This window comes from Rhinatrema bivittatum, chromosome 7 (genome assembly GCF_901001135.1).
Source record: "Rhinatrema bivittatum chromosome 7, aRhiBiv1.1, whole genome shotgun sequence".
Lineage (NCBI taxonomy): Eukaryota > Metazoa > Chordata > Amphibia > Gymnophiona > Rhinatrematidae > Rhinatrema > Rhinatrema bivittatum.
This window is the reverse complement of record NC_042621.1, coordinates 307970782-307997989: the sequence shown is the minus strand read 5'-3', so window position 1 is coordinate 307997989 and position 27208 is coordinate 307970782. Positions and strand designations below refer to the sequence as shown.

Genomic DNA, 27208 nt, shown 5'->3' with positions numbered 1-27208 from the left:
CACCGATTACCTGTCCAATGGTTAGAACCTCAGTGCCCTCTCACTCCCTGCAAGGATCCCTCCACCACCGATTACCTATCCAATGGTTAGAACTTCAGTGCCCTCTCACTCCCTGCAAGGATCCCTCCACCACCGATTACCTGTCCAATGGTTAGAACCTCAGTGCCCTCTCACTCCCTGCAAGGATCCCTCCACCACCGATTACCTGTCCAATGGTTAGAACCTCAGTGCCCTCTCCCTCCCTGCAAGGATCCCTCCACCACCGATTACCTATCCAATGGTTAGAACTTCAGTGCCCTCTCACTCCCTGCAAGGATCCCTCCACCACCGATTACCTGTCCAATGGTTAGAACCTCAGTGCCCTCTCACTTCCTGCAAGGATCCCTCCACCACCGATTACCTATCCAATGGTTAGAACCTCAGTGCCCTCTCACTCGGCAAGGATCCCTCCTCCACCGATTACCTATCCATTGGTTAGAACCTCAGTGCCCTCTCACTCTGCAAGGATCTCTCCACCACCGATTATCTATCCAATGGTTAGAACCTCAGTGCCCTCTCACTCTGCAAGGATCCCTCCACCACCGGTTGCCTATCCAATGGTTAGAACCTCAGTGCCCTCTCACTCTGCAAGGATCCCTCCACCACCGATTACCTATCCAATGGTTAGAACCTCAGTGCCCTTTCACTCTCTCTGCAAGGATCCCTCCACCACCAATTACCTATCCAATGGTTAGAACCTCAGTGCCCTCTCACTCTGCAAGGATCCCTCCACCACCAATTACCTATCCAATGGTTAGAAACTCAGTGCCCTCTCACACTCTGCAAGGATCCCTCCACCACCAATTACCTATCCAATGGTTAGAACCTCAGTGCTCTCTCACTCTCTGCTAGGATCCCTCCGCCAGCGATTACCAATCCAATGGTTAGAACCTCAGTGCCCTCTCACTCTCTGCTAGGATCCCTCCACCACCGGTTGCTTATCCAAAGGTTAGAACCTCAGTGCTCTCTCACTCGGCAAGGATCCCTCCACCACCGATTACCTATCCAATGGTTAGAACCTCAGTGCCCTCTCACTCGGCAAGGATCCCTCCACCACTGATTACCTATCCAATGGTTAGAACCTCAGTGCCCTCTCACTCTCTGCTAGGATCCCTCCAACACCTATTACCTATCCAATAGTTAGAACCTCAGTGCTCTCCCATTCTCTCTGCAAGGATCTCTCCAACACCTATTACCTATCCAGTTGTTAGAACCTCAGTGCCCTCTCACTCCCTGCAAGGATCCCTCCACCAACGATTACCTATACAATGGTTAGAACCTCAGTGCCCTCTCACACTCTGCAAGGATCCCTCCACCACCGAATACCTATCCAATGGTTAGAACCTGAGTGCTCTCTCACTCCCTGCAAGGATTCCTCCACCACTGTTTTCCTATCCAATGGTTAGAACCTCAGTAATCTCCCACTCCCTGCAAGGATCCCTCCACCACTTTTTACCTATCCAGTGGTTAGAACCTCAGTGCCCTCTCACTCTCCACAAGGATCCCTCCACCACCGATTACCTATCCAATGGTTAGAACCTCAGTGCCCTCTCACTCAACAAGGATCCCTCCACCAATGTTTACCTATCCAATGGTTAGAACCTCAGTGCTCTCTCTGCAAGGATCCCTCCAACACTGATTACCTATCCAATGGTTAGAACCTCAGTGCCCTCTCACTCAGTGCCAGGATCCCTCCACCACCGATTACCTATCCAATGGTTAGAACCTCAGTGCCCTCTCACTCAGTGCCAGGATCCCTCCACCACCGATTACCTATCCAATGGTTAGAACCTCAGTGCTCTCTCACTCCGTGCAAGGATCCCTTCACCACTGTTTACCTATCCAATGGTTAGAACCTCAGTGCCCTCTCACTCCCTGCAAGGATCCCTCCACCAGCGATTACCTATCCAATGGTTAGAACCTCAGTGCCCTCTCACTCCCTGCAAGAATCCCTCCGCCAGCGATTACCTATCTAATGGTAAGAACCTCACTGACTTCTCACTCTCTGCAAGGTTCTCTCCAACACCGATTACTTATCCAATGGTTAGAACCTCAGTGCCCTCTTACTGTCTGCAAGGATCCCTACGCCATCAATTTCCTAGCCAATGATTAGAACCTCAGTACCCTCTCACTCTCCGCAAGGATTCCTCTGCCACCGATTACCTATCCAATGGCTAGAACCTCAATGCTCTCCCACTCCCTGCAAGGATCCCTCCACCAATGTTTACCTATCCAATGGTTAGAACCTCAGTGCTCTCTCTGCAAGGATCCCTCCAACACTGATTACCTATCCAATAGTTAGAACCTCAGTGCTTTCCAACTCTCTCTGCAAGGATCCCTCCAACACTGATTACCTATCCAATGGTTAGAACCTCAGTGCTCTCCTACTCTCTCTGCAAGGATCCCTCCAACACTGATTACCTATCCAATAATTAGAACCTCACTGCTCTCCCACTCTCTCTGCAAGGATCCCTCCAACACTGATTACCTATCCAATGGTTAGAACCTCAGTGCCCTCTCACTCAGTGCCAGGAACCCTCCACCACTGTTTACCTATCCAATGGTTAGAACCTCAGTGCCCTCTCACTCTCTGCAAGGATCCCTCCACCAGCGATTATCTATCCAATGGTTAGAACCTCAGTACCCTCTCACTCCCTGCAAGGATCCCTTCACCACTGTTTACCTATCCAATGGTTAGAACCTCAGTGCCCTCTCACTCCCTGCAAGGATCCCTTCACCACTGTTTACCTATCCAATGGTTAGAACCTCAGTGCCCTCTCACTCAGTGCCAGGATCCCTCCACCAGCGATTACCTATCCAATGGTTAGAACCTCAGTGCCCTCTCACTCCCTGCAAGGATCCCTCCACCAGCGATTACCTATCCAATGGTTAGAACCTCAGTGCCCTCTCACTCCCTGCAAGGATCCCTCCGCCAGCGATTACCTATCCAATGATTAGAACCTCAGTGCTCTCTCACTCCCTGCAAGGATCCCTCCACCAGCGATTACCTATCCAATGGTAAGAACCTCACTGACTTCTCACTCTCTGCAAGGTTCTCTCCAACACCGATTACTTATCCAATGGTTAGAACCTCAGTGCCCTCTCACTCCCTGCAAGGATCCCTACGCCATCAATTTCCTACCAATGATTAGAACCTCAGTGCCCTTTCACTCCTTCCACCATCACAATTTCAATATCATAGTAACAGAATAACAGAATAGGTGAACTGGCCCATACAGACTGCCTATTTATTCTCCAACATTTACTTATCAAAAGTGTCAGAATTTCCCTGCAGTTTTACTCCCTATGGGGATCCTTCCACCAACACTTATGAATTCACAAGGCAGAACCTCGGTGCCCTCTGGCTAGCTCTAGGATCCTTCCATCAGCATAATTTATCCTTTGCATTCTTCAGTCCCTCCCTATGCTCTTTCTGATGCTTTGCAGTAGATACAAGCAGCATGCTGCCCTCTCTGAGAAAAGCCTCTCTTCACATGCAGTAACAGTTGCGGTTCATCCAACCCACCTGGTTGTCTGCCTTGCTGGTCTCATTCCCCATGGTGAGGGAGCAGCGCCAACATACAACTCAAGAAACGAACCTGTAAGACAGGAAAGAAGAGGAAAAGCTTCATGACACATGAGAAACCTTCTCAGGCAGACTTTCTCCTCCTGCCTTCAGGCTGCATGCATTTCCTTCCTGCCGGCTCACTATGGAGCAGAGCGGTGAACATCTCCCCAGTAAAGCTACAGACACTTGTACCAAATCTGGCCGCTAGACAGCCCCGCCCTCCCGCCAGCAGAGGGCCACACTGAGCCATGCTCTCTTCCACTCTAGCCACCTCCTTGGTGGCTCCATAATGCAGCAAGGCAAGCCCTATTTAACCCTGCCTGCCCCACAGCTCGGTGCCTCATCCTTGAGTCGCCTTAGCTCTTTGCTTTGGCCTCCCAAGCGCCTTGACGTTACCTTGCTTGTTGTTTGTGTGCTGCCTTGCCTCTTCCTCTGTTGCTTTGCCTTGTATTCAAGTTCTTGAGTTGTCTTGCCTTGCCCAGTCTATGTTCTGATTAGTTGGTCCCTTGTCTGCCTGTGGTTCTCTCTTCCCTGTGGGCCTCCCGGTGGCCTTGCTCTTAGCGCTTTCCCTGCCTTGCCTTTGTCCTGCTTAGGCCTCTCTGTGCCCTATCCCCTCTGTGCGTTCCTGCTCCCTGTCCTGTCTAGTCTGGTTCCCCTGTTCCTGTCTGTCCTACCTTGCTGTCTGTGTCTGTTGTCTCCACTTCCTGCCTTGCCTCCCTGCCCTGTCTGTTCCCGCTTCCCGTCAGCCTCTTCGGACCTTCTTTTCAGTGCCCACTTGGAAAGGACCTTGACCTCGCCTGACTGCTGCCGGCCTTGACCTTCACTTGTTTCTCGGCTCCTGCTGGTAGGCCGCCTGCCTCGACCTCGGCCCAGATCTCAACTGATCACACCCGAGAAGTCCTGCCTGCCACCTGAACCTGTGGGCCCAACCCAAGGGGGAGTTGCCTGGACAGGCAGAAGTCTGTTTGCTACAGAGCCTTGGACTGCTCCTGCTGGGGGAACCCTTGCAGCAGACGCTTCTCAGAACATGCATCTCGCTGCGGGATAGGCACACACGTTCGCCATAACCGGCTGCAGGTGCCATCTCTGGATTGCAGCTTCCTCATTCCTTACATGCCTGCTCAGGAACTTGGCTTCTCATTAAACCCTAGAAGACAACTGTAAGAGATGCAAAGGCCCCTGGAAGGTGACAGGTAACCCTGCCCCAGGGTTTCTAACGCCCATCCCCATGCAGCCTGTGGCTTGCTGCTCTACGGGATACACCGGGGGGGGGGGGGGGGGGGTAGGTGCTGGGAAACCAGGACCCAAATAACATCACCGAATGACATGGACGTTAGGGTGCAACATGACAAGAGAAACACAAAGACCAAGAATTCAATTTAAAATCCTGCAAACCTGCCGGGACCCACCAAGGAAAGAGGGCTCAGAGCACCTCATGCCCGCTCAACTGCTGCAGGCAAGCCAGTCCTGCTATCTCCTGTTTCAAAGCATGCTGGGAGCTTCTCAGGATAAAGACCACTGAAATGGACCAATCTACTTGTTCCTTAGCATTGAAAGCCATGCGGCCGTCCAGCGTCTGGCGCCGTTTCATGTTTCCGAAGTCTGCATGAATGATGTAATGCCGTTGCACTGTTAATCCACTGCAACGTGTGCAAACAAGTGAGACATTTTTATTTCTTTCAGAAAGTTTTATACTGCTTTTCAGGTTAAAACAGCCCAAAGTGGTAATTTTTACCAGGAAAGCAGTACAGAAGATTTTTAAAATACATTTGTGACCATCATTCAACGCCCTTCACCAGCTGAGCACAAAATGAGCTAAGGAGGAAGGTGGCTGATTAGACAACATTATTTTCGGTTGGATTACAACAACAATGGTAGCTGTCAAAGTCATAAGCAGCTGTCCAGCTAGCTCCAGCAGAAGGCCATGTAACTGTGTATATTGTGCTTATTGTTTTCTATTTATGCCTGTCGTGCTGGTTACATCCAAGCATAATTTTACTACCTTTAACATAAGCCATGGGGGTATCATGCACAGAGCGGCAGTTACTATCCTTAACAGAAACATGGGGGTAACCTGCATGGAGCGGCAGTTACTGCCTGTAGTAGAAACCTAGGGGTATCCTTCATGCAGTGGCAGTCACTACCATTAAGAAACTTGCTGGGCAGACTAGATTGACCATTTGGTCTTTATCTGCTGTCATATTTAGATTATTATGTAATTCTCTATTCAAGGAGTTTGCATAAGAAGATACAAGCAAGGTGAGCAGATTTTTAGTGTTTCTGGTTACATGGAAAGATCTCTAATAGCATTAATAAGAAAAAAAATCCAGCACTGTGAGCTCTTTCAGGTAAAGAGAAAAAAATAAGCCCGATCTACCTCGTGAATCTGCTGAAGCCAGGGAGGCCTATGGAGGAATGTTCATTTAATGGGAGAAAGAGGAGAAACAGCAGCTACAAAAGCAAAATCTGTGGGATCCTGCCACCAGGCCAAAAATGAAATGTGACCAAGGACAATATGGACCAGCACAGAACCTGAGACCCGTCCCCGATTCTGTACTTTCTGCAACCTGCACCTTCATTGGAGTTATTAGCATTTTGTAATTTTTCCTCTTCTTAAGTATTCTATAATCTATTTATCTATCTATCTATATAAAAGAATTGTGCCCATTGGTTGATCGATCATGTCTATCTATCTCTATGAAAGGATTGTGGCCATTGGTCAGTTGATCATGTCTATCTAGCTATCTATCTATATAAAAGGATTGTGCCCATTGGTTGATCGATCATGTCTATCTATCTCTATGAAAGGATTGTGGCCATTGGTCAGTTGATCATGTCTATCTAGCTATCTATCTATATAAAAGGATTGTGCCCATTGGTTGATCGATCATTTCTATCTATCTCTATGAAAGGATTGTGTCCATTGGTCGATCGATCATTTGTATCTATCTATATAAAAGGATTGTGTCCATTGGTCAATTGATCATTTCTATCTATCTATATAAAAGGATTGTGCCCATTGGTTGATCGATCATGTCTGTCTATCTCTATGAAAGGATTGTGGCCATTGGTCAGCTGATCATGTCTATTTATCTATCTATATGAAAGGATTGTGGCCATTGGTCAGTTGATCATGTCTATTTATCTATCTATCTATATATAAAAAAGGATTGTATCCACTGGTCAGTCAATCATGTTGGTTACAATGGTTGCAAAGCCCTATTTCTAAAGTTCCCACATACAGGTAGAGGCAGGCATAGGCACACACACACTTGCCAGGTTCTTATGGCCTGGATTGGCCTCTGTTGGAAACAGGATGCTGGGCTTGATGGACCCTTGGTCTGACCCAGTATGGCATTTTCTTATGTTCTTAAGTTCACATAAATGTGCACACACATTCACGTTAGGGCACAGAGGAGAACACAAGCCCACAAAAGTGCGCACAGGTTTCCACGCAAGCACACAACCTCACACACTCATATGCAGACACATACCCACACACTTAGGCACAGGCACACATACACACAGGCTCCTCCAAACACTGCAACATGTCGAAACAAGAGAGACCTTTTTCTTTCTTTATTTATTTTAGAAATTTCTATACTGCTTTCCAGGTTAAAACTGTTCAAAGTGGTAATTTTTATCTGGAAAGCAGATCAGAAGATTTTAAAAACACATTTGTGACCAAATGCACACACGCAGGCACAGGCACCCCCACACACAAATAGGCAGAAGCCCTACACAGGCAGCCACACACACAGGCTCCCCTAACAACTCCAGGCACTTTTCAGTAATTCTATATATTACTTTGTCAACATATGTACAATTGTCATTCCAATAAAGTTATCTGAATGCGAAAAGTCAGGTTAAATCCCCAAGTGACTGCTGCAGGTCAGGAAGCTCAGGATTTGGAGAGATAATGCTCAGGTCTTTTCCTCTCTCTTGTCCCATCATATATGTTCAGTACCGGGACAGAAGGGGAGACAGAAAAGCATGAGAGAGATTGTAAGAAGGACCTGGAGGCACACAGAGTGCCCAAAAGCTGATCGTGCCACACGTTTTTGCAACATATCAAGGCAATCTCAAAATTCAGTGCATAATATCCCATGGCTAAAGTGAAACAAGCCGCAGTGGGAGCAGTCGTGTGTGAGAAACTCCTCTTTCCACTGTACAAGTATTCACTGACCGCCAATACGCAGCCTAGGGCCAGGACGGCTAATCGCGCACCCTGCAAAGGAAGTGTGGCCAGATTGCTGTCGGAGAACGCACCTTTCCACACGGTGCATGCCCACACTTCTAAGAGAATCTTCCAGTTGGGCAATCTTTGCATCTCCAGAAGATTTTGCTCAGCAGGCCTCTGAGACGGCTCCGCAGTTTTATTCTTGGTGCTCTCCATCTTCTTGCATCCAGAAAGCTTACTGCAGAGGGCTGCTTTGCCAGCAGGAATGGCTGATTTTACCGTCAGCCCCTCCTGATGATACAGAATCAGGGTGCAGGAAAGTCGGGAATCCATCATTAGAGATGGGCACATTTGCAGCTTCGTCCAGTTTTCCAAGGACTGCCCTGCATCGCATAGACCATGGCTGAATCCTAAAGAGCAGGTGGTCAGTGGAGCTGTTTGTAAATTCAAAGGATGCTGGTCACCTCCTCAGGGGACGGTGCTTGGTTGCCGATGTATCCATGCACTCTCAATTCTGGAGGTTTCTAGTTCTCAAATAGTAAAATGGCTCTGCTTTAGCTCCACTTGCCGGACTTTCCTTTGTGGTATAGGGGCCTGCAAACCTCTGGCCCTCAGTGATTCTGGGCTTTAAATACAATCATCAGGCGTCGCCCTTCACTGTGCTACCTTCCCAGCTGACCTCAGGGTATTGAAGGCCTGAGCTGGGACTCAATGGCCACGCAGAGCACTGCTGCCAGGCGCTGGGCTTTTCTCCTGTTTTCTGAGCCTCCCTCCAGGCCTCTTAACTTCATGTTGGGAGCCCTTGTCCTTAAGAACATAAGACTTTCCAGACTGCATCAGACCAAGCCCAGAATCCTGTTTCCAACAGTGGCCAACAGCTGGACGTCTCTGCAGCATCCCGAATGGAGCGACACCGGCTGAGCTTCACACGGTCATCGGTAATTAATGCACAGCCAGGAGGCGCCCAGTGCTGGTGTTCAGAATGTGAACGTGCTCACCCCATCCAAGCTGTCGTCCTGACCTTGCTTCTGAGTCCTCCTGTCCGGCAGTGTTCCTGCCTTCTCATCAGGTTCCAGGGTCCTGCTTTATCATCTTCTTCCTGCAGTGCTCTCTTGCTCTGGCGTTCACCATGCCCTGCAGCCTAGCCCCTGTGCTCCTCTTGGATCCTGCCAGGTCCTTGTGACCGGGCTTGGCCACTGTTGGAACCAGGATACTGGGCTCGAGGGACCTTTGGTCTGATCCGCTCTGGCATCTTCGTATGTTCTTGTGTTTTTCTGTTCCTCCTTCAACGAGCCCCGGGCCTCAGCTCTTCAGAGCTCCTTCCCCCTCCAGGGTGGCCTGGCTTGCTGAGCCGTTATGTTCACGAAGCAAACGCAGGATGACGTCCGTCTGACTGACACGCTCCCCTCCAGCTCTAGTCTCGCCACCTCTGCTTGCTCCTCTTCACTCTCTGCCTTGTCACCATCAGACTCCTCCCTCCTCCTCCTCCGTCACTTTGCTCCTCTCTCATCCCGTGATGTTCCGCTATCCTTTCTTTCTTCGCTAAAGTCAAGGAGAATTTTTAGATTTTTATATTCTGCCCTTCAGCCACTTCAAAGCAGATTGCATTCTCTCCTCCTCCAAAGTCACTATTTCTCCTCCTGCCCAGCTCCTCGGCACGTCATTCCTTGCAGTCACCCTTTCCATCCATCTCGCCCTCAGCCTATCACTTGCCGTGATCACACGACTCTTCACAATGAATTCCCGGGCCTCTGCCTGCCCTGCTATCATCCTGCCTCTCTCCTGCGGCTTCCTTCAACGGGCTTTGCCTTGGCTTTTTTGGATCCCAAGCCATTCTTAATCTGCTTCAGCCTGGCCTTTGCCATAATTTCCAGCGACCTCTTCGTGGCTGAGGCGAGAGTCCTCCGCTCAGTCCTCATCCTCTCTGCTGCCTTTCAACGTCTACTCTTTGACAGATTCCGGGGCTCTTTACTATCATGATCCTCCACGCCATCCCCTTCTCGGTCCGCATGACCCAAGTCTCTGTTGTACACTCTCTCCTCTTCCATCTCTGTGCCCGTTCTGATCTCTCGATGACTCCCAGATCTCGTCCTCTGCAATCCAGCTTTAGATCTCGGCTCCTTTATCTGACACAGCCTCCGCCACTTTAAACTTCACAAGGCAAGACTAACATTTCCTGCTACAATGACTTATCCCTTTTCTGTCTCAGTGCATACCGCCCCCATCCTCACTGTCCCCTTGTCCTCTCGCTCCTTCTCCGCATGCATCAAAACATTGCTAAAACATTTTCATTTATTTTAAAATATATGTTTTTCGCCTATAGTGACCATGTCATGCTAAGTGAATTACAACAATTTAAAATGCATAAAATTATCAAGAATATACATAAAACAGCACATCTAGCAGAAGTCGGCATTACCACTGTATACAATTGATTTCTTTCTGTGTTTCGCCTTTCCAAACACCCTCTCAGAGTGTTTATGCACTGTCCCATCACCTCCTGCTCCGAGGTCTGCCGCTGAAGCATCTTTCTCCGCTACAGTCTGAATTCAGCTTGTGCAACTCATGTACTTCCAGTGTCCTTAGGACCTCGTCACCTCCTCTGGAAGCTCTAACTTGACTCCCTATCTGCTTCCACATTCAGTTCAGACTTCTTGTCACCTACAAGAGCATCCATGCTAGCTCTCTCCTGCAGGCCTCCTGGTGACCTCTGTCTGTCAGGAAAGCTGCTCGTCTGTCTCTTTCACCTTGGGCCTTGCCTTTGCACAGTCACATTGGAGATTGCAGGAAGCGTGGTGGGGACCTGCAGGAGCAGGGGAAGAGGTCTGTGCCTGAATGGGGCTGGCGAAACTGCACCTGCCTGAGGACAGGGGAGGAGTCCTGACCTGTCTGTCAGGAACAGGAGATTTTACAGAGAAACCTCCAGCTGTTCCTGAGCCTGCAGAGGAGAGAGAAAATCTGATTTGGGGGAAGTTATTTATTGATTTCTAGAATTTGGACTGATATTGTGATGCAAGCTGTTTTTTTGTCTTCCAGCCTCCTTTTACAGGTGAGGGTCACAGGTTACGCTTCCAGCGCTGCCCTTCTGGCTGTGACATAGGCAGCGCTGGACATCGCCGGGAGTGGGTAAGTTTGGGATTTCTGCAGGAGGGTCCGGAGCGGTGGGTTGCAGCAGCCACTTTAGGTAGATAGTGGGGGTGAGGGTGGGAGGACCTAGGGTATCAGTTCTAATAAAGTCTGGGGGGGGATGGGTGGCTCACCAGAGGACAAACTTTCTTTTCAATGGATGTACCAGGTGATGTGGGGTGGGGTGGGCCAGGTCGCTACGAGGGGGCTGGGAAGAAATCGACTTACCTGGATATCTTTTAAAGATAAATACTTGGTTATCTGGCCACACAAGGCCACCTGCTCAGAAGAAGGTTAAAAAATTACCCAGCTAACTTAGCAAGATATATGCAATACTCGGCTAACATAGCAAGATATACGCAATACCCGGCTAACTTAGCAAGATATTCGCAATATAAGATATACGCAATACTCAGCTAACTTAGCAAGATACACGCAATACCCGGCTAACATAGCAAGATATACGCAATACTCAGCTAACTTAGCAAGATACACGCAATACCCGGCTAACATAGCAAGATATACGCAATACTCGGCTAACATAGCAAGATATACGCAATACCCGGCTAACTTAGCAAGATATTCGCAATATAAGATATACGCAATACTCAGCTAACTTAGCAAGATACACGCAATACCCGGCTAACATAGCAAGATATACGCAATACTCGGCTAACATAGCAAGATATACGCAATACCCGGCTAACTTAGCAAGATATTCGCAATATAAGATATACGCAATACTCAGCTAACTTAGCAAGATACACGCAATACCCGGCTAACATAGCAAGATATACGCAATACTCAGCTAACTTAGCAAGATACACGCAATACCCGGCTAACATAGCAAGATATACGCAATACTCGGCTAACATAGCAAGATATACGCAATACCCAGCATACTTAGCAAGATATACGCAATACCCGGCTAACATAGCAAGATATACGCAATACTCGGCTAACATAGCAAGATATATGCAATACCCGGCTAACATAACAAGATATATGCAATACCCGGCTAACATAGCAAGATATACGCAATACTCGGCTAACATAGCAAGATATATGCAATACCCGGCTAACTTAGCAAGATATTCGCAATATAAGATATACGCAATACTCAGCTAACTTAGCAAGATACACGCAATACCCGGCTAACATAGCAAGATATACGCAATACTCGGCTAACATAGCAAGATATACGCAATACCCAGCATACTTAGCAAGATATACGCAATACCCGGCTAACATAGCAAGATATACGCAATACTCGGCTAACATAGCAAGATACACGCAATACTCGGCTAACATAGCAAGATATACGCAATACTCGGCTAACTTAGCAAGATATACGCAATACCCAGCATACTTAGCAAGATATACGCAATACCCGGCTAACATAGCAAGATATACGCAATACTCGGCTAACATAGCAAGATATACGCAATACTCGGCTAACTTAGCAAGATATACGCAATACCCGGCATACTTAGCAAGATATATGCAATACCCGGCTAACATAGCAAGATATACGCAATACTTGGCTAACTTAGCAAGTTATACGCAGTACCCGGCTAACTTAGCAAGATATACGCAATACCCGGCTAACTTAGCAAGATATACGCAGTACCCGGCTAACTTAGCAAGATATTCGCAATACAAGATATACGCAATACTCGGCTAACATAGCAAGATATACGCAATACTCGGCTAACTTAGCAAGATATATGCAATACTCGGCTAACTTAGCAAGATATACGCAATACCCGGCTAACATAACAAGATATACGCAATACCCGGCTAACATAACAAGATAAAAGCAATACCCGGCTAACTTACCAAGATATACGCAATACCCGGCTAACTTACCAAGATATACGCAATACCCGGCTAACTTACCAAGATATACGCAGTACCCGGCTAACTTAGCAAGATATACGCAATACTCGGCTAACCTAGCAAGATATACGCAATACTTGGCTAACTTAGCAAGATATACGCAATACTCGGCTAACTTAGCAAGATATACGCAATACTTGGCTAACTTAGCAAGATATACGCAATACCCGGCTAACTTAGCAAGATATACGCAATACTTGGCTAACTTAGCAAGATATACGCAATACCCGGCTAACTTAGCAAGATATACGCAATACTCGGCTAACTTAGCAAGATATACGCAATACCCGGCTAGGTTAGCAAGATATGCGCAATAACCGACTAACTTAGCAAGTTATATGCAATACCCGGCTAACTTAGCAAGATATACGCAATACCCGGCCAGGTTCTTGTGGCCTGGTATTGGCCTCTGTTGGAAACAGGATGCTGGGCTTGTTGGACCCTTGGTCTGACCCAGCATGGCAATTTCTTATGTTCTTAGAAAGATATACGCAATACCCGGCTAACTTAGCTAGATATACGCAATACTCGGCTGGGTTAGCCAGATATCTCAGCTCCTCCCCGGAACGCTCCCTTTTTATCCAGCTAAATTATAGACAGATAAGTAGTTCTGATCACCTCACTCGTCGTATTCCTTTCCAGATCATTTATATATATATATTGAAAAGTGCCGGTCCAAGTACAGATCCCTGAGGCACTCCACTGTTTACCCTTTTCCACTGAGAAAATTGTCCATTTAATCCTATTCTCTGTTTCCTGTCTTTTAACGTTTGTAATCCACGAAAGGACATCGCCTCCTATCCCATGACTTTTTAGTTTTCTTAGAAGCCTCTCATGAGGAACTTTGTCAAACGCCTTCTGAAAATCCAAGTACACTACATCTACCGGTTCACCTTTATCCACATGTTTATTAACTCCTTCAAAAAAGTGAAGCAGATTTGTGAGACAAGACTTGCCCTGGGTAAAGCCATGCTGACTATGTCCCATTAAATCATGTCTTTCTATATGCTCTCCCATTTTATTCTTTATAACAGTTTCCATGATTTTTCCTGGCACTGAAGTTAGGCTCACTGGTCTATAGTTACCTGGATCACCCCTGGAGCCCTTTTTAAATAACAACAGTATCAATCTGATTCTTGGAAGAGAACATGAGCTCAGAAGAAGTAGGAGGTGAGACTTTGGGGGTCAATATTCAGCCACTGAGCAGCTAGTTAGCCACTTAGTCTATCCAGCTAACTTTAGACTGGTCCTTACAGAGTGGACGAGTAGCCTCGTGGTTAGAGCAGCAGGGCTACGACCCAGGGGGGCCAGGCTTCAAATCCCACTATCACAAGCCACTTCACCCTCTGTTGTCTCAGGTAAGCTCTGTGGGGATAGGAAAGTACCAAAAAAGCAGAATATAAAAAATCTAAACAAATCAATCTAGAGTTAACTGGGTTAAACTAACTCTGCTCCTTATCACTGGGGGCAGAAACATCTAATCTATGGTGATATTTTATTTTCCATTTGATGTTTACCTGTATTGGTTATTTGTTATTCACCAATAAAAATGTTTATTCAAAAAATAAACTAACTCTGCTCCTGCTCTAAGAACACCCTCAACCTATCTGGCCAGATTCCCATTATCTGTCTCAATGGCTTTTGAATATCTACCCCTAACCATTCAAGTCAGCATGTACATGGGAAGGAAGTTCACTACTGATGCTAATCCAGGAGGAAGGACAAGGAAAACTAGTCATTCATTTGGAGAACTGCCTTTTACATCTTCTCATAAATTAGAGTACTAAAGTTCCAAAATCTTGACTGTAAGATCTCTAAGTAAAGATAGAGCTGTAAAGATCATTTTCAGCACTGCACATCAACTCAGTAAAAGCAATGTTGGAAACCAAGTCAGCTTGCAGTGTGCTTCTTCCTGTTTAATGATCTGAGCACTCATCACTGCAGTATACAAGGACTGTATTCTGAGGATTTAAGTAACTGCACTGTGCATAAAGGGCCTAGAGGACTCGTCTTCCCCCTCTCAGGGAATCCTGGAGATTGATGTCATTTAATATCCAAGGAAGTTTACCACCACAGTGGTGATTTGAGATATGACCTCTGGAACCAGGGGCTGCACTCCCAAGGCAGTGACATCCGTAGGTCACTCTGCACTGACCTGAGGAAAGGAGTATAAATCTCAAAAGACAGTCACAAACAGCTCGGGTTTCACGACAGCTGGCCTGCCGCCGCTCTTTATGGCTATAACGTCCAGATGGTAAGTAATCCTATCCACCCAGGCCAGGCTCATCTCCGACAGCTCAGGATCCTCTGTGGCTGTCCCAGGCTCTCTCTAATTCTTTTACCGTTCTGGGCTCCTAATGACCCCCGGGAGGCTGTTCCAGGCATCCGCTGTTTTTTTTCCATGAAGAATTTTCGTTTAATTAAATGTATTTCTTATCTACGTTACCTGCCCAGGTAACAGAAACTTTTCCTATTACTCCTCAGCCTGGGACCCTGACCTCTTCTTCTACAATCGTTTTCTTGTGTTTTCTTTATACATTTGAGGTATCTCAGCATCGCCACTGCATCCCTCCTTTATTCTAGGCTGCACATATTTGGGTCCTTAAATCTTATCTCCTAGGACTGATGGGGCAGACCCTGCAGCAGTCTCACTTTCTCTTCTGGACCCCTCCACCAATTAAACATTTTACCGCAGGTGCTGCAAGTGAAATAATCCCAGAGATCCCTCATCTCCCACCTTCTGATGTCTGAGAAGCTGCCTGAACACAGGGACCGGACAAAGGTTAAAGAAAACATTGGGTTTCTGAAACCAAATCAAAGTCCTTGCTGAGCTGAAAAATTGTCAAATCTCTTTACAATGTCTCTGCTGCTCCCATAAAGTCTCTGCTCACCACCTACCCTGAGGTTTTACATACAGCAGTCTATCAAAGTCACACTGCATCACTTAATCCCCTCCACTCCCATCCTGCAGTGCACTCTCCCACCCCTCACACTGTCAGAGGGTCACACTGTATCACCTAACCCCCTGCACTCTCATCCTGCAGTATACTATCCCATCCCTCACACTGCATCGCTAAACCCCCTCCACTCTCATCCTGCGGTGCACTATCCCACCCCTCACACTGTCAGAGGGTCACATTGAATCACTTAATCCCCTCCACTCTCATCCTACGGTGCACTCTCTCACCCCTCACACTGTCAGAGGTTTACACTGTATCACTTAATCCCCTACACTCTCATTCTGCGGTGCACTCTCTCAACCCTCACACTGTCAGAAGGTCACACCGTATAACTTAACTTCCTGTACTCTCATCCTGCAGTGCTGTCTCCCACCACTCACACTGTCAGGGGTCACAGTGAATCACTTAACCCCCTGCACTCTTATCCTGCGGTGCTCTCTTCCACCCCTCATACTGTCAGAGGGTCACACTACATAACTTAAACCACTGCACTCATCTTGTGGTGTACTATCCCACCCCTCACACTTTCAGAGCGTCACACTGCATCACTTAACCCCCTGTACTCTCATCCTGAGGTGCACTCTCTCACCCCTTACACTGTAAGGTCACACTGTGTAACTTAGCTTCCTGTACTCTCATCCTGCAGTGCACTCTCCCACCATTCACACTGTCAGGCGTCACAGTGAATCACTTAACCCCCTGCACTCTCATCCTGCAATGCTTATCCCAACCTTCACACTGTCAAGAGGGTCAAACTGTATCACTTAACTCCCTGCACTCTCATCATGCAGTGCACTCTCCCGCTCCTCACATTCAGGGTTCACAGTGCATCACTTAACCCCCTGCACTCTCATCCTGCAGTGCACTATCCCACCCCTCACACTGTCGGAGGCTCACACTGTATTGCTTAACCCCCTGCACTCTCATCCTGCGGTGCACTATCCCAACCCTCACACTGTCAGAGGGTCACACTGTATCACTTAGCTTCCTGTACTCTCATCCTGCAGTGCACTCTCCCACCACTCACACTGTCAGGGGTCACAGCGAATCACTTAACCCCCTGCACTCTCATCCTGCGATGCACTATCCCACCCCTCACACTGGCAGAGGGTGACACTGTATCACTTAACTCCCTGCACTCTCATCCTGCGATGCACTATCCTACCCCTCACACTGGCAGAGGGTGACACTGTATCACTTAACTCCCTGCACTCTCATCTTGCAGTGCACCCTCGCCCCTCACAGTCAGGGGTCACAGTGCATCACTTAACCCCCTGCTCTCTTATCCTATGGTGCTCTCACCCACTCCTCATCCTGTCAGAGGGTCACACTGTATCACTTAACCCCATGCACTCTCATCCTGCGGTGTACTATCCCAACTCTCACACTGTCCAGAGGTCACAATGCATTGCACTCTCCCACCACTCACACTATCAAGTCACACTGTATCACTTAACTTCCTGTACTCTCATCCTGCAGTGCACACTCCCACTGTCATGGGTCACAGTGAATCACTTAACCCCCTACACTCTCATCCTGCAGTGCACTCTCCCACCCCTCACGCTATCAGGTCACACTGTATCACTTAACATCCTGTACTCTCATCCTGCAGTGCACTCTCCCACCATTCACACTGTCAGAAGGTCACACCATATAACTTAACTTCCTGTACTCTCATCCTGCAGTGCACTCTCCCACCACTCGCACTGTCAGGGGTCACATTGAATCACTTAACCCCCTGCACTCTCATCCTGCAATGCTTATCCCTCTCTTCACACTGTCAGAGTGTCACACTGTATCACTTAACTTCCTGTACTCTCATCCTGCAGTGCACTCTCCCGCCCCTCACAGTCAGGGATCACAGTGCATCACTTAAGCCCCTGCACTCTCCCGCCCTTCACATTCAGGGGTAACAGTGCATCACTTAACCTCCTGCACTCTCATCATAAGATGCACTATTCCACCCCTCACACTGTCAGAGGGTCAGACTGTATCACTTAACCCCATGCACGCTAATCCTGCAGTGCATTCTCCCACCCTTCACATTGTCAGAGGGTCACACTGTATCGCTTAACTCCCTTCACTCATCCTGCAGTGCACTCTCCCATTGTCAGAGGGTAACACTGCATCACTTAACCCCTGGCACTCTCATCCTGCGGTGCACTATCCCACCCCTCACACTGTCAGTGGGTCACACTGCATCACTTAAACCCCTGAACTCTCAACCTGCAGTGCACTCTCCCGCCCTTCACATTCAGGGGTCACAGTGCATCACAGTGCATGCACTCTCATCATAAGATGCACTATCTCACCCCTCACACTGTATCACTTAAACCCCTGCACTCTCATCCTGCGGTGCACTATCCCACCCCTCACACTGTCAGAGGGTTACATTGAATCGCTTTATCCCTTGCACTCTCATCCTGCAGTGCACTCTCACCCCTCACACTGTCAGGTCACTGTGCATCACTTAACTCCCTGCATTCTCATCCTGCAGTGCACTCTTTCCCCCTCCCCCACATTCACAGGCTGTCTAGGGATCATATTGAATATCTTAACTATCTACAGTGCATTCTCCCCCTCAACATTCTCGGGGGGTGGGGGTGTGTGTCAAATTACATATCTTATCTCCCTGCGCTCTTACATTGTATTGCACTATTCCACCCCCACATTGTGCTCTCACCCTGCAGTGTACTCTCCTCCCATACACACTGTCAGGGGGATCAAACTGCGTCACTTACATACCTCTCCAGTGTACTCTCCCCCCCCCCCCCACATAGTCAAGGGGTAGCACTATATAACTTAACTCTCTGTGCAATCAGCCTGCCATGCACCCCCCTCCACAAACTGTCAGGAGATCACTCTGCATACCTTAACTACCTGCATTCACTCTGCAGTGCACTCTTTCTCCCCATACAATATCAGAGGGGGTGTCACAGTGTAAATCTTAATCCCCCTGTGCTCTCACACTGCCTTGCAGTATCCCACCTTCCATGTTGTCAGGTGGTCACAATGCATATATTGATTCGCTGTGCTCTCACTCTGCTGTGTACTCTCCCATCCCTCACATTGTCAGGAGGTCACACTGTATATCTTAACCTCCTGTGCTCTCACACTCTCTTGCACTATCCCACCCCTCACATGTCAGGAGGTCACACTATATATCTTAACCCCCTGTGCTCTCACACTCTCTTGCACTATCCCACCCCTCACACTGTCAGGGGGGGGGGGTGTCACACTGCATATCTTAACCTCCTGTGCTCTCACACTCTCTTGCACTATCTCACCCCTCACACTGTCAGGGGGGTCACACTGCATATCTTAACCCCCTGTGCTCTCATACTCTCTTGCACTATCCCACCCCTCACACTGTCAGGGGGGGGGTGTCACACTCCATATCTTAACCTCCTGTGCTCTCACACTCTCTTGCACTATCTCACCCCTCACACTGTCAGGGGGGGTCACACTGCATATCTTAACCCCCTGTGCTCTCACACTGCCTTGCACTATCTCACCCCTCACACTGTCAGGGGGGGTGGGGTGTCACACTGTATATCTTAACCCCCTGTGCTCTCATACTCTCTTGCACTATCCCACCCCTCACACTGTCAGGGGGGGGTGTCACACTGCATATCTTAACCCCCTGTGCTCTCATACTCTCTTGCACTATCCCACCCCTCACACTGTCAGGGGGGGGGGGTGTGTCACACTGCATATCTTAACCTCCTGTGCTCTCACACTCTCTTGCACTATCCCACCCCTCACACTGTCGGGGGGGGGGGGGAGTCACACTGCATATCTTAACCTCCTGTGCTCTCACACTCTCTTGCACTATCTCACCCCTGACACTGTCAGGGGGGTCACACTGCATATCTTAACCCCCTGTGCTCTCATACTCTCTTGCACTATCCCACCCCTCACACTGTCAGGGGGGGGGGGTGTCACACTGCATATCTTAACCTCCTGTGCTCTCACACTCTCTTGCACTATCTCACCCCTCACACTGTCAGGGGGGGTTACACTGCATATCTTAACCCCCTGTGCTCTCACACTGCCTTGCACTATCTCACCCCTCACACTGTCAGGGGGGGTGGGGTGTCACACTGTATATCTTAACCCCCTGTGCTCTCATACTCTCTTGCACTATCCCACCCCTCACACTGTCAGGGGGGGGTGTCACACTGCATATCTTAACCTCCTGTGCTCTCATACTCTCTTGCACTATCCCACCCCTCACACTGTCAGGGGGGGGTGTCACACTGCATATCTTAACCTCCTGTGCTCTCACACTGCCTTGCACTATCTCAACCCTCACACTGTCAGGGGGGGTGTCACACTGCATATCTTAACCTCCTGTGCTCTCTTGCACTATCCCACCCCTCACACTGTCAGGGGGGGTCACACTGCATATCTTAACCCCCTGTGCTCTCACACTGCCTTGCACTATCTCAACCCTCACACTGTCAGGGGGGGTGGGGTGTCACACTGTATATCTTAACCCCCTGTGCTCTCATACTCTCTTGCACTATCCCACCCCTCACACTGTCAGGGGGGGTGTCACACTGCATATCTTAACCTCCTGTGCTCTCACACTCTCTTGCACTATCTCACCCCTCACACTGTCAGGGGGGGGTCACACTGCATATCTTAACCCCCTGTGCTCTCACACTGCCTTGCACTATCTCAACCCTCACACTGTCAGGGGGGGTGGGGTGTCACACTGCATATCTTAACCTCCTGTGCTCTCTTGCACTATCCCCACCCCTCACACTGTCAGGGGGGTCACACTGCATATCTTAACCCCCTGTGCTCCTCACACTGCCTTGCACTATCTCAACCCTCACACTGTCAGGGGGGTGGGGTTGTCACACTGTATATCTTAACCCCCTGTGCTCTCATACTCTCTTGCACTATCCCACCCCTCACACTGTCAGGGGGGGGTGTCACACTGCATATCTTAACCTCCTGTGCTCTCACACTCTCTTGCACTATCTCACCCCTCACACTGTCAGGGGGGTCACACTGCATATCTTAACCCCCTGTGCTCTCACACTGCCTTGCACTATCTCAACCCTCACACTGTCAGGGGGGGTGTCACACTGCATATCTTAACCTCCTGTGCTCTCTTGCACTATCCCACCCCTCACACTGTCAGGGGGGGGTCACACTGTATATCTTAACCCCCTGTGCTCTCACACTGTCTTGCACTATCCCATCTTCCATGCTGTCAGGTGGTCACACTGCATATATTAACTCCCTGTGCTCTCACTCTGCTGTGTACTCTCCCATCCCTCACACTGTCAGGGGATCACACTGCATATCTTAACTCCCTATGCACTGTTCTGTGAACGTTCCCATCCCTCATACTATCAAGGGGGTCACACTGCATTGCTTAACTCCTTGAAGGTGAGAAAAAGAGAGATCTGAGCCAACAGCTCTGCATAATGCACTGCAAAAAGATACAGTGCAGAAGTCTGGCCCAGCTCTAAAATGTGCCCAAGAGAGCAGAGACTGTACAAATAGAACCAGTCCTACCAAAGAAACTCTGCTGAACCAGTTCCTAATAAACAAACAATAAGTTTTAATTGTGCCGCCCCCCTCAGCACTTACACAGCAGGACAGCCAGAGAGTCTGGAACTGATACCGTGAGCCAGGAAGCTGGACCTCTCCAGTCTTCACCGCACTTCCTCCTCCCCTTCCATCTCCTTTTCTCCCTGATTACCCTGGACTAACCTGCTGAGCAAACAACCAAGCTGCCTCCACCCACAGCACAGAGCAGCCGCGCACCCTTCCCTGCCCATTACTCTGCTCCCTACCGCCCAGCAGCACCCACACCCTTCCCAGAACGTCTGTCTGTGCTGCCAATTTCTCTGCCTCCCAGTCAGCAGCACCCGCACCTCCCTGTCTGTCTGTGCTGCCCATCACTTTGCCTCCTACCCTCAGCACAAAGAAGCACCCACTGCCCCCAGGTCTGCTCTCCCTCCCAGGATACGATCAGGGGACAGAAGTCCCACTGACCATGTTCTGAGCTCCCTAAACCCCTCTTTTCCTGCACTCTCTGACAGTTCTGCAGCTGTCTCTGCTGTTGTGGTAGCCCTCCTGGCTCCTTTCCCTAGGTACGGCTAGCAGGAAGGAAGTTTCTGATGCCCAGGAAAGTTTAAGCGTGGAGAATTATGATATTTTTCATACCGTCGAGGGTGCGTCTTGCTTGGGAGCCCAGGTGGTGAAATGCTATGAGGTGAGAAGATTTTGTGGGAAAGTGGAAGGCATCAGGACAGCAGCTGGAAGAGCGAAAAGCTCCTAGCCTCAAAACATCTGCCTTCAGTGTGCTACAAGTCCAGGTAAGCGCCTGTGCTGGAAGGCGTGGTAGAGCAGCTGTGTGTACAGATTACAACACACGTAGCATCACGCAAACTCTAGCAATGTGGTTAGGGCAGCGCGCACATCTCACCTCACAGCTTCATACAGATGATATCGCTGTCTGCTCATTACAACACACTTAGTAGCACATCCAGCATTCCTACTGCATATGTAACAAGCCTTATATATCAGAACGCACATTCTTCCTAACACAGGGCCGATATCACACAGTGTCACATGATGGGAGATTCACTCCTAACGCAGGGCCCGATGTCACGCAGTGTCACAGGGTGTGAGAGTCACTCCTTCCACGGCCTGTGTGAGTCATTTAGCTGAAGGTGAATGACAGCAGCCAAGAATAGCCTCCAGATTTCCCTATAAACAATGCTTGTGAAAGCCTGTTACAGCATTGGGAAGATGATGTATATTTATAATTAAATGCAAATACAAGAGGATAAAAACAGCAGCCAAGGAGTGGTCACTGCTCACGCTGGAAGCACTGTAGCAGTCCCTTATCCAGGTGTATACAGGGCTGTAGGGAACTGTTATTATAGACCTTCCATAGAGTAGAGTGGCTGACAGGTCCTTACTGCACCAAAAACCAACAATATTCTGTGACTTCAGCACCAGGAAGCATGACTCTTCCATCCTGACCCCCAGATTACCTCAGGAGCAGTGACCCCCCCCCCCCCCCCAGGCCTGAAATCTTCCCCCACCCACATACACACATTGTGCTGGCCCTGATCAGTTCACTTCTTATGCGGCTAACGTTTTAGCTGTATAAGGGAAGGGAGAGGGGGGAATGAGTGAGGAGGCAGTGGATGGGCTTGGGGATTGTGGGGAGGGAGATGAGTGAGGTGGCTGCAGATGGGTTTGGGGACTGGGAGGAATGAGTGAGGTGGCTGCAGATGGGTTTGGGACTGGGAGGAATGAGTGAGGTGGCAGTGGATGGGTTTGGGGACTGGGAGGAATGAGTGAGGTGGCAGTGGATGGGTTTGGGGACTGGGAGGAATGAATGAGGAGGCAGTGGATGGGTTTGGGACTGGGAGGAATGAGTGAGGTGGCAGTGGATGGGTTTGGGGACTGGGAGGAATGAGTGAGGTGGCTGCGGATGGGTTTGGGGACTGGGAGGAATGAGTGAGGTGGCAGTGGATGGGTTTGGGGACTGGGAGGAATGAGTGAGGAGGCAGTGGATGGGTTTGGGGACTGGGAGGAATGAGTGAGGTGGCAGTGGATGGGTTTGGGGACTGGGAGGAATGAGTGAGGTGGCAGTGGATGGGTTTGGGGACTGGGAGGAATGAGTGAGGTGGCAGTGGATGGGTTTGGGGACTGGGAGGAATGAGTGAGGGTGGCAGTGGATGGGTTTGGGGACTGGGAGGAATGAGTGAGGAGGCAGTGGATGGGTTTGGGGACTGGGAGGAATGAGTGAGGTGGCTGCAGATGGGTTTGGGGACTGGGAGGAATGAGTGAGGTGGCAGTGGATGGGTTTGGGGACTGGGAGGAATGAGTGAGGTGGCAGTGGATGGGTTTGGGGACTGGGAGGAATGAGTGAGGTGGCAGTGGATGGGTTTGGGGACTGGGAGGAATGAGTGAGGAGGCAGTGGATGGGTTTGGGGGACTGGGAGGAATGAGTGAGGTGGCAGTGGATGGGTTGGGGACTGGGAGGAATGAGTGAGGTGGCAGTGGATGGGTTTGGGGACTGGGAGGAATGAGTGAGGAGGCAGTGGATGGGTTTGGGGACTGGGAGGAATGAGTGAGGTGGCAGTGGATGGGTTTGGGGACTGGGAGGAATGAGTGAGGTGGCAGTGGATGGGTTTGGGGACTGGGAGGAATGAGTGAGGTGGCAGTGGATGGGTTTGGGGACTGGGAGGAATGAGTGAGGTGGCAGTGGATGGGTTTGGGGACTGGGAGGAATGAGTGAGGTGGCAGTGGATGGGTTTGGGGACTGGGAGGAATGAGTGAGGAGGCAGTGGATGGGTTTGGGGACTGGGAGGAATGAGTGAGGAGGCAGTGGATGGGTTTGGGGACTGGGAGGAATGAGTGAGGTGGCAGTGGATGGGTTTGGGGACTGGGAGGAATGAGTGAGGTGGCAGTGGATGGGTTTGGGGACTGGGAGGAATGAGTGAGGAGGCAGTGGATGGGTTTGGGGACTGGGAGGAATGAGTGAGGAGGCAGTGGATGGGTTTGGGGACTGGGAGGAATGAGTGAGGTGGCTGCGGATGGGTTTGGGGACTGGGAGGAATGAGTGAGGTGGCAGTGGATGGGTTTGGGGACTGGGAGGAATGAGTGAGGAGGCAGTGGATGGGTTTGGGGACTGGGAGGAATGAGTGAGGTGGCAGTGGATGGGTTTGGGGACTGGGAGGAATGAGTGAGGAGGCAGTGGATGGTTTGGGGACTGGGAGGAATGAGTGAGGTGGCAGTGGATGGGTTTGGGGGACTGGGAGGAATGAGTGAGGTGGCAGTGGATGGGTTTGGGGACTGGGAGGAATGAGTGAGGTGGCAGTGGATGGGTTTGGGGACTGGGAGGAATGAGTGAGGTGGCAGTGGATGGGTTTGGGGACTGGGGAGGAATGAGTGAGGAGGCAGTGGATGGGTTTGGGGACTGGGAGGAATGAGTGAGGTGGCAGTGGATGGGTTTGGGGACTGGGAGGAATGAGAGAGGTGGCAGTGGATGGGTTTGGGGACTGGGAAGAATGAGTGAGGTGGCATTGGATGGGTTTGGGGACTGGGAGGAATGAGTGAGGTGGCAGTGGATGGGTTTGGGGACTGGGAGGAATGAGTGAGGTGGCAGTGGATGGGTTTGGGGACTGGGAGGAATGAGTGAGGAGGCAGTGGATGGGTTTGGGGACTGGGAGGAATGAGTGAGGTGGCAGTGGATGGGTTTGGGGACTGGGAGGAATGAGTGAGGTGGCAGTGGATGGGTTTGGGGACTGGGAGGAATGAGTGAGGAGGCAGTGGATGGGTTTGGGGACTGGGAGGAATGAGTGAGGAGGCAGTGGATGGGTTTGGGGACTGGGAGGAATGAGTGAGGTGGCAGTGGATGGGTTTGGGGACTGGGAGGAATGAGTGAGGTGGCAGTGGATGGGTTTGGGGACTGGGAGGAATGAGTGAGGAGGCAGTGGATGGGTTTGGGGACTGGGAGGAATGAGTGAGGAGGCAGTGGATGGGTTTGGGGACTGGGAGGAATGAGTGAGGTGGCAGTGGATGGGTTTGGGGACTGGGAGGAATGAGTGAGGTGGCAGTGGATGGGTTTGGGGACTGGGAAGAATGAGTGAGGTGGCATTGGATGGGTTTGGGGACTGGGAGGAATGAGTGAGGTGGCAGTGGATGGGTTTGGGGACTGGGAGGAATGAGTGAGGTGGCAGTGGATGGGTTTGGGGACTGGGAGGAATGAGTGAGGTGGCAGTGGATGGGTTTGGGGACTGGGAGGAATGAGTGAGGTGGCAGTGGATGGGTTTGGGGACTGGGAGGAATGAGTGAGGTGGCAGTGGATGGGTTTGGGGACTGGGAGGAATGAGTGAGGAGGCAGTGGATGGGTTTGGGGACTGGGAGGAATGAGTGAGGTGGCAGTGGATGGGTTTGGGGACTGGGAGGAATGAGTGAGGAGGCAGTGGATGGGTTTGGGGACTGGGAGGAATGAGTGAGGTGGCAGTGGATGGGTTTGGGGACTGGGAGGAATGAGTGAGGTGGCAGTGGATGGGTTTGGGGACTGGGAGGAATGAGTGAGGAGGCAGTGGATGGGTTTGGGGACTGGGAGGAATGAGTGAGGAGGCAGTGGATGGGTTTGGGGACTGGGAGGAATGAGTGAGGTGGCAGTGGATGGGTTTGGGGACTGGGAGGAATGAGTGAGGTGGCAGTGGATGGGTTTGGGGACTGGGAGGAATGAGTGAGGTGGCAGTGGATGGGTTTGGGGACTGGGAGGAATGAGTGAGGTGGCAGTGGATGGGTTTGGGGACTGGGAGGAATGAGTGAGGTGGCAGTGGATGGGTTTGGGGACTGGGAGGAATGAGTGAGGAGGCAGTGGATGGGTTTGGGGACTGGGAGGAATGAGTGAGGTGGCAGTGGATGGGTTTGGGGACTGGGAGGAATGAGTGAGGAGGCAGTGGATGGGTTTGGGGACTGGGAGGAATGAGTGAGGTGGCAGTGGATGGGTTTGGGGACTGGGAGGATGATTTGAGGAGCGTGCACTGTTACTGAAGCAGAGGGAGAAGCTGAGATGGGGTGCATGGCCTCGCCTGGCCTGGCCGGTTTAATGCTGATTTCCAGCAGTGCTTAGAGAGACACCAAGCACTGTTACTCCCTGTCTGTGCAGTTGGTGAGGGAGTAAGAGAAGGCAGTATTTATATAATCAGCCAGATGGTCATTAAACCTATTTAATCTGGTGTTACAATACTATTTCAGCATCTTTCAGCCAGGATACCGAATTAAAACAATAAACTTAGACCCTTTTTGGGTCATTGAGTCGACTTAACTAGGACCTGGCACCCAGTGCGCCTGCCTTGAAGAACTGAAAACCAAAGAAATAAAATAAACCTATGCGAATTATCTGCAGAGCTTGCCATATTCCTGTACATTTCTGGGTGGTGAACAAAAAATGGGAGGGGGGAAGGGTGTAACCTTGGCAAGGGAGCCGGACGGTTAATAAGTGCAGCCGCTGCTACAGCTCTCTGTGTCTGATCAGAAAGACACACAGAGCTCAGCTCTGAATAAACTCACAGGCAATAGAAGAGAGAAGCGGGCAGCTTAATCACAAAAATCAAAAGCATGGCTCGGCCACCTAACCCAAGCCAACCCAAAGGATAAGCCCTTATCCCACAGGACAGGGTCTCTGATGACAGCCTGGGGGGATGCAGGGTGTATTTGTACCCTACCGTCGCCGCCATACTAATATAAGCAAACAGTTTATAAGCCGGCTCAGCTTTCAGACTTAGAAGGGCCGCAGACGCTCTGGCCCTGATTGGCGGATGCTCTTCTCCCATCCTGTGGCAATGAGAAAAGACCTGGATAAGTTGGGCATTAAGTCAATTAACTGCTATTTTAAGGAGCCTCACAGACACAATATTCGGCAAGTCAACG

The 27208-nt window shown here is 50.0% G+C and overlaps 1 protein-coding gene across 1 annotated transcript in view; it reads right to left on the bottom strand.

The window, feature by feature from the left end:
* The window catches only part of LOC115096245, a 111773-nt gene that overhangs the window by 64800 nt on the left and 19765 nt on the right, over nucleotides 1–27208 (bottom strand). The window contains exon 3 of the mRNA XM_029610754.1: nucleotides 3566–3638. Within this exon, the coding sequence (XP_029466614.1) occupies nucleotides 3566–3598 (33 nt within the window). The 5' untranslated portion in view covers nucleotides 3599–3638. The remainder of the gene's footprint in view (nucleotides 1–3565; nucleotides 3639–27208) is intronic.